Genomic DNA, 8,068 nt, shown 5'->3' on the forward strand with positions numbered 1-8,068 from the left:
CCTGCTCACCACAACTACAGAAAGTCTGTGTGCAGCAATGAAGACTCAGCACAGCCATAATTTTTTTAAAAAGGAAAGAAAGAAAGGAAAAAAAAAAAAAGACTGACTCTCAGAGAGAGAGACTGCTGCAGGGCTGGCCTAGGCACCATTCTCTGTGGGAGACATCAGTGCTGGCAAAACTGCCTCACACTCCCTGTGATCAGGTCCTTTTCTGCCCTTGTAAGGGGAAGAGTGAGTCTGGGAGTGTCTTGGCAAACTAGCAGAATGCCCCAGACTGCCTCCCTCTTGGATTCTTGGATCTATGGTCCTCACCTCACGTTTTCACCACCCAAAACCCTTCCTCTGGAAACCAGGAGGTACCCCAGCACCTGCTGTGGGACCTTCATGCCTCCTGCAGCAGCACCCTGAGGCTCCTTCCTGCCCCGTCTGAGTCATCATGGCTCACCCAGCTTAGGGGGTCCCACTGTGACTACACTTCCTGTTGGGCCAGACTGTGCCCCCAGCCCCTGTTGAGCTTGCCGAGCCCCCTGGGAGGGCGCCCGGGGCACAAGAGGCCCAGGAAAACAAAGACCTAGAAGGTGGAGACCCAAGTTTCATGCTCTGGTCGCATGAGTGGTTCCAGTACATGCTCCACCCAGAACTGGCATCTCTGGGGGACCTACCTGGCAGGGTGGCAGGGACCGTCCGGATGATCTGCAGGTGGGAGCTCAGCAGGAGGCAAGTGCCTTTTAGGTACATGTTCTCCCCACAGGCTTTGTGCACGGTCGGGCCGCAGGCCTGGGGGCAGAGGCCTGTGTGGGTGAGGGGGCCCCCAGAACACTCCCCCGCCTTTTCCCTCAGCCCCAGCCTCCTCTCCACCCCCCACCCCCTGTCAACCTATTTCTCCCTCAAGACCCTCCAGGGACCCAGAAACACTCACCAACAGCTGGGAGAGATGGGTGGAGGCCGCCAGGGACAGGCCCAGGGACATGTCCACAGCCTCTGAAGGGGCTGAGAGGGCAGACACACAGGGTCACACCCATGGGTACACCCTCGCTTGGGGGGACAGTCCGGGCTGGAGGCTGAGGAGGGGGCAGTCCTGTGTAGGAGGGTTGAAGGACCCAATCCCTGGGGTGAGTCACTCACTGTTCAGCGAGATGGGCCGACACCGACGGGTGGCAGGCGTGCAGTCGTACAAACGTCCTGTTTTGTTGACTGTGACCACCTCCAAGGGGGCTCCCACCACGAGTCTGGAGGTACAACCAGGACAGACAGTCGCAGGAGGGGTGGGGGCATGAGGCGCTTTGGGTGAAGAAGTATCATGGGGAAGTGAGATTCCCCGAGGGGAGCTCTTGGCCTGGGACTGTGTGAGGCTACTCAAAATCAGGACCTGAGACTAACCCACAGAGGCCGAAAGGCCATGTTGGGCTTTCTGTTTGCCTGTTTGGGTACATGTGCATGTATATAAATATACGTGTATTTGTGTATGCAAATAGTTCTGGAGTTTGTATGTATGTGTTTTGACATTCGCCCAGAATAAAACTATTCAGAACAAAAAATAGCATTTCCCAACCACAAGTCAGTGCAGTTTGTCTCCTAGGAGCCATCATTCTGAGAGAGCCATTATTCCAAGAAATAGGTCACCTCAAGTTAAATGGAAAAATGTTCTGAAGCCAATAGATGATTCTGTAATTAATTGGACTATTTATTTATTTACAATTTTGTTTATTTATTTGGCTGCTCCGGGTCTTAGTTGCAGCAATGTGGGATCTAGTTCCTTGATCAGGGATTGAACCTGGGTCCCCTGCATTGGGAGCATGGAAGTCTTAGCCACTGGACCACAAGGAAATTCCCAAACTGGATAATTTAAATATGATAAACAATTTAATTTAAAGCAGCTGTATCAGAAACTGCTTCATATCGTTTATATTCATTTATAAATGCAACTGTTTATTTGCAAAACACCTTGAGAGGAGAGAATTTTTTAATTTGGAAAAATGTTCTCATTACCAAGAAGCTCACTATTCAGATGAGGGAACTAGACAAATACTAATATATTCTAACTGATTAGCCATGCAAGACTTGTTGAATTGGCATTTAAAGATTCATTCTAGAGGACCATTCCCTTATGGAAACCTGAAATCTTTGTTTGTCTAAGACTTGAGGATTACACTGAATCAGGTGGTTGGAGATGTAGCCATTTGGTTTCTTCTGGCACAATCGGGTAAATAAACTTTTAGTCTTAAACTATTGACCTACAGGGTTGTTTTTTTACCCCAACCCATTCCTTACATGTCAGCTCAACCTTTTCATTATCACTCAGCAGAAACCAGGAAAAACAGTAGCTTTGTAGCAATCAGAATGTCATCCAATATATATTATATACTTGGTTGGAAAGTCACTCAGTTTTGTCCGACTCTTTGCGACCCCATGGATTAAAGTACTGGTAAATGGCAGACAATCAAGAGTTTCATTTTTGAAAAAAATAGGGCCTGAACACAAATTGATGGTAAGTGGGACAGAAGCTGTCTGGATTTGTTGGGTGTTGTGTGGTCATGTGGGGCTCAAGGGAAGCCAGTGGGGGGAAGTGCTGGAGAGATTCTACATCTTGTTCTAAGTGGTTGTTACCTGGATACACATATGTGAAAAATTTATTGAGTTGGACCTTCTAGATTCGTGCATATCAATCTCTGTGTTATATTTCAAAACAAAGAAAATAAAACTCTAGGGCCTGACATCTGCTTCCGTGTCCTCAGCCTGCCAGTCGAGGGAGAAGGAGGAGGGATGTACATTTAGGACTCAGTGACCTCTGTGTGCTTCTTGACCTTCTTGGCTAACTGAAACTTCCTGTGCTCTCAGGGTCATTGCCAGTGCCACCACCTCTGTGAAGTCCTCCTGGAGTTCCCTCCTGGGTTTGATATCTCCCTTCCTGTGGCTCCCAGACTTTGGTTATGCTTGCATCACATTGTGACTGCAATTCCTTGGGTCCCTGTCTCTGGGACCCAAGAATGTGCCCTTCTGGAGGCAGCATGGGTACATAATTTGCTGATCCCAATGCAAAATAAAATGATGAGGCCTCCCTCCTGTTCTTGGAAAAAAAGATTTTATCTCCCTTTCTTCTACAGGCCCTCTCTGCTGTCCTGGTGTTTCCTATTTGCTATTTAGTGTCACACTCCTTCATACACCAGGAATACAGCACAGATCCTTAGAGGCTGGGCAAGCCAGGTACAGCAGACCCTAACCTTGCCCGCCTCATGCAGGTGTTGTAGACAGGTTTGTAGCCCACGCTGCCCTTCCTCCAGGTGGTAGGAATCAGAATGCCAGCCTGCAGGCCAAGGGGGCGGAGTTGGGGAAAGTGGGCGGAGCCTACCTAGATCTGTCAAACTGGACCACGCTCTGGCCAAAGCCGGCTCCGTCCTCTCGGAAGACCAGGGGCTCCTCCACATCCAAGTTGAATCCATGATAAGAAGCCAGGCCTGAGGAATACGTGGAGGTGGGGGTGGGGAGAACAGTCAGAGAAGCTCCTTCTCCTTTGGATCCCTGACTTCTCGGGGTCTTGACACCCACCACGCTCAGCCCTGATTCCCCATCTGCCCGGGAGAAAGGCATTCTTATCATTGCCACCCATGTGGTTCCCATGTCTCCTCCTCCCTTAAAAATAGTCTAATCACAATACAGAGGGCAACCATCTAGAGAAATGCCCCTCACCCACAGTCTGAAATTAGGCCAGTCACCTCCTGGTAGGTTAGACAGAGCAGGAATATCCCTTAAATATAAAGCGAACAGTACAATTTATTGTCTAAACTGGGACCTCCCAAGAGGGGAGGGGGCACCTTTAATAATTACACCAGGGACATTGGTACTGCCTCCAGGCAAACTAGGGCGTATGGTCATTCCACTTAAAAACCGTCCTGCTCCATCTTCCCATTAGGCTTGGGGAACAGACTTAGAATTCTGTGATTTATTATTTGTCATTTTGTATTCTCCATGTCCTCGTTCCTGGTGCCAGGCTCTAGGAGGACAAGGACAGCCCCACCTGCCTTGTCTTGGTGCCTGGAACAGTGCCCAGCCCTAAGCAGGTGACTTTAGCATTTACTGACTGACTCTGAACCACACAGCATGTCACTGGCACAGCCAGGATTCCAACTCGCTCTGCCTTGGGATTCTTGACTCATCCCAGTGGCTAAGCTAGAAAGCCCCAGGGGAAGACACTTTACATTTCAAGAGCTCTTCCCAACCCCTTCTCTCCCAATCAATCACCTTTCCTCTCCATTCGTCCTAGAAGCCTGGTTCTCTGGATGGAGGAGCTGACTCCAACCCCAAGAGTAGGGAAGCTTTAAGGAGACCAGGCATCAGGCCAGGCAGTGACAAGGAGGGTCCAGACACCTGAACCCTGGGGCTCTGGGCAGAGGCCAGATGTTTAGGGTGCTGGTCCTTACTGGGGCCACACGCAAGGGAGCCTCACGTCTGACATCTTCCTCACAAAGGGTGATTCTATTTCTAGTCTGGAAGCAGCCCCTGTGATCTGACAGGTAGAGGATACCAAGAGACTCAGACCCAGATGCCTCAGGAGCCAGGCAGGTGACAGTAAAGAATGAAGTGGGCGGGTCTGAGCCCCAGGGGATAAAGGGGGCATCCATTCCTAGACTCTGGTACCCAGAGCAGCCAGACCTTCCCATTTCTCAAGAGAAGCTAGAAAGACTCAGGAGATGTGCAGGACCGAGGAGGTACTGTCTAAACTAAAGTCTTCCCGTCTCTTGTGGATGGTGTGGCCTCCCCTCCCAGGGGCCCTGGGGCAGATGCCCCTCACTCCCAGCACCCACTCCAGGGCCCCCAGGAGAGGAAGGGAGAGAGAAGCCATGGGCAACCTGGAGAGCAGCTCACCTTCCACCCAAGCATAACCCATGAGCCCACTTCCCTCAGCTTTGCCCAGCTCCTGCCCCTCCCCAGATTCCAGGCCATTCCTCCCACCACACCAGACTGGACAGGAGTCCTCTCCTTTTACTTCAGCTCCTCCTACCTGGCCTACCAGGCAGAGACCACTGCTCGCCCAACCCACAAGAAAGCTTCTCACAGCCCCGAGGAGCCCCACTCACCAGTCAGGAACAGCACAACTGCAAAGGCCATCCCCAAGCAGCTCATCAGAGAAAAAGAGGAGGGAGGGCCGGCAGCAGAGCACTGGAGGGTGCTCAGTGTCTCCGGGGGAGTTAAAATAACGAGTCAGGGCTTGACGTGGCAGGAGGAAGGCTCAGTGAGGAAGTACTTGGTTACTTATAGGAAGGCGGGGGCCAAAGACACCTTGGGGAAAAGCCCCCATATTCCTTCCCATTTTATATCCAGGGAGTTGGCTTCCTTGGCTGTCCCAGACCACCCTCCCCTGCCCTTGAGACCCGCTTGATGCCCAGGGTCCTGGGAACTCTCTGGGGCCTCAGGAATCAGGCTGCATGAGTGGAAGAGGCAGGACAGAGGGCTGCAGAAGACCCTCTGCATGGACATGAGCCTGGAGAAGAGCAGACCACTGCCTGGGTACTTGTTGGGGCTGGAGCATGGCTGAGGGTGTTGTTTAAAGAATCAGAGCCCAGGGAGTTCCCTGTGGTCCAGTGGTTAAGACTTCACACTTCAAATGCAGGGAATGAGGATTCGATCCCTGGTTGATGAACCAAGATCCCACATGCTAGGCGGCACGGCTAAAAAATATTTAAAAAAAAAATTTTTTTTTTAAAGAATAAAGAAGAAGAGCCCAGCAAGAGGAGAATGGACAACCAAACTGGTAAATTCCTACAGAGCACTTACTAGTCAGCAATAAAAGAGAGCAGACCAAAGATATGGGTAACAACATGGATGGATTTCAACTTTGTCATAAGCAGAAGAAGACAGACACCAGAACTGTATAATATGAATCCTTTTGTAGGAACAGGTGAAATTAATCTAGGAAGCTGGAAATCAGAAGAGTGATGACCTCTCAAGGGGTGGGGATGTCTAACGTGTTAAATTTAACATTCAACACACAATATTTTAACATCTGTTACACTGGGGAGGGGTAAATACATGGGTGGTTGTTACTTTCTCTGTAGGTTTCTCTCTCTCTCTGGTGTGTTTTCATTGAAGTATAGTTGATCTACAATGCTGTGTTACTTTCAGGTATAGCAAAATGATTCAGTTATACATACATAGACATCAATTTTTTTTCAGGTTCTTTTCCCTTATAAGTTATTATGAAATATTGACTATAGTTCCCTATAGTGCTATACAGTAGGTCCTTGTTGGCTGGTTATCTATTTTATATATAGTAGGGTGTTTATGTTAATCCTGAAGTCTTAATTTTATTGCTTCCCCTCCTTTCCCCTTTGGTAACCAAATCTGCGTGTGTGTGTTTGTATTTTGGCCAGGCTGTGTTCTCCGGGAACTGAACTCATGCCTCTGCAGTGAAAGCACCAAATCCTAACCACTCGGTCACCAGGGAACTCCCTGTGTGTGTCTTTAATATTCCACAATAAATGAATATCTCTCAAAAGGTACAATGTATAAAAGCCCAGGAGGAGACCTAGAAGGTTAAAATATGTGACAAAAATCCCTAACTGGGGTATACTATCTCATGTATATATGTGACAGTCATTTGAAGCACTTAAAATGTAGACTAAATGTTGAGTACAGTAGTTCACCCCTCACCCTTGGTTCGATTTCCAAGAAAATATGAAATAAGAAATTTCAGAAATAATTCATATGTTTGAAATTGCACCCTTTTCTGAGTTATGTGACGGGATCTCCTACCATCTACTGCAACCCGCAAAGGACGTGAATCATCAGTGGTCCAGCGTATCTAGCCCATTAGTCACTTATTAATAGTAGCCACCTTGGTTATCAGATTGATGAGGTATCCCAGTGCTTGGGTTCACGTGACCTTTTTTACTAAAAATGGCCCCATTGTGCAAGAGGAGTGATACTGGCGATTCAGATGTGCCGAAGAGAAGCTGTAAAGTTCTTTTTTAAGTGAAAAGGTGAACATTCTTGACGAAGTAAAGGAAGAAAAAAAATCATATGCTGAGGCTGCTAAAACCTACAACAAGTACACCTCTTCTACCTGTGAAATTGTGAAAAACGAAAAAAATATTTGTGCTAGTTTTGCTGTCGCACCTCCAGCTGCAAAAATTACGCCCATGGTGCATGGTAAGTCCCTAGTTAGGATGGAAAAGGCTTTTGGAAAATCTCTGCAATTAGGGACTTCCCTGGTGGTCTGGTGGCTAAGACTCCAATGCTCCCAATGCAGGTGGCCCGGGTTTAATCCCTGGTCAGAGAACTAGATCCCACATGCTACAACTAAAGACCTGGTGCAGCCAAATAAATTAATTAAATAAGTAAAAATAATTTTAAAAATTGCTTTACCATTGTGTTTTCTTTATAAAAGCTATGTTTCAAATAAAATGACTCCAAAAGACTTATAGGAAAGAAATTGGAAAGTGCAAACAAACAAAAATATAAGTTCTGTTACCCTAAGAGAAAGCATCGTGTGCTTAGTCCCTCAGTCGTGTCCAACTCTTTTTGAGCCCGTGGACTGTAGCCCAACAGGCTTCTCTGTCCATGGCATTCTCCAGGCAAGAATACTGGAGTGGGTTGCCATTCCCTTCTCCAGAGGATCTTCCTGACCCAGAGATCGAACCCAGGTCTCCTGCATTGCAAGCAGATTCTTTGTCTTGTGAGCTGCAGGGAAGTTCTAAGACAAAGCATTAACATGGGACAAAAGTAAGCATGAAGATGAAAAGTATAAGCCACAATAAAGAAATTACACTCACTTTTGCAGGATAAATGACATTGCAGTAAACATTATCACAGGGGATATAAGGCATTAAATCTTGATAATAAGGTATTTTGAGAGATCGAGGGAGACCATATTCACATAGCTTTTATTATAACTGTTAAAATTGTTCTTTTTTATTATTAGTTACTGTTGTTAATCTCTGTTTGGATGGCAATTAAATATAGTATTTCATTTGCATCGCATGACAAATGATTAACATCCTCAGTCATAGATGGTACTTATGGGACTTCTCTGGCGGTCCAGCGGTTAAGACTCTGCCTGCCAATGAAGGGG

General features: G+C 47.5%; 1 protein-coding gene across 2 annotated transcripts in view; it reads right to left on the reverse strand.

Annotated features, from left to right (window-relative positions):
- LOC147345079 (integrin alpha-D-like) overlaps window positions 1-5,719 on the reverse strand; it is a 29,746-nt gene extending 24,027 nt beyond the window's left edge. For both annotated transcript variants that reach the window (XR_015154522.1, XM_086374788.1), the window contains exons 1-5: window positions 5,076-5,719; window positions 3,350-3,455; window positions 1,126-1,229; window positions 920-990; window positions 663-777 (exon numbers count right to left, since the gene is read on the reverse strand). Coding sequence is in view for 1 of the 2 variants with exons in the window: in XM_086374788.1 (XP_086230914.1) it covers window positions 663-777; window positions 920-990; window positions 1,126-1,229; window positions 3,350-3,455; window positions 5,076-5,121 (442 nt within the window). In the remaining variant the exon portion in view is untranslated. The remainder of the gene's footprint in view (window positions 1-662; window positions 778-919; window positions 991-1,125; window positions 1,230-3,349; window positions 3,456-5,075) is intronic.
- Between the last annotated feature and the right edge of the window lie 2,349 nt (window positions 5,720-8,068).

Source organism: Bos grunniens, chromosome 25 (assembly GCF_055505025.1).
Source record: "Bos grunniens cultivar Pamir isolate PY7600 chromosome 25, Bosgru_T2T1.0, whole genome shotgun sequence".
In the NCBI taxonomy this organism is placed as follows: Eukaryota; Metazoa; Chordata; class Mammalia; order Artiodactyla; family Bovidae; genus Bos; species Bos grunniens.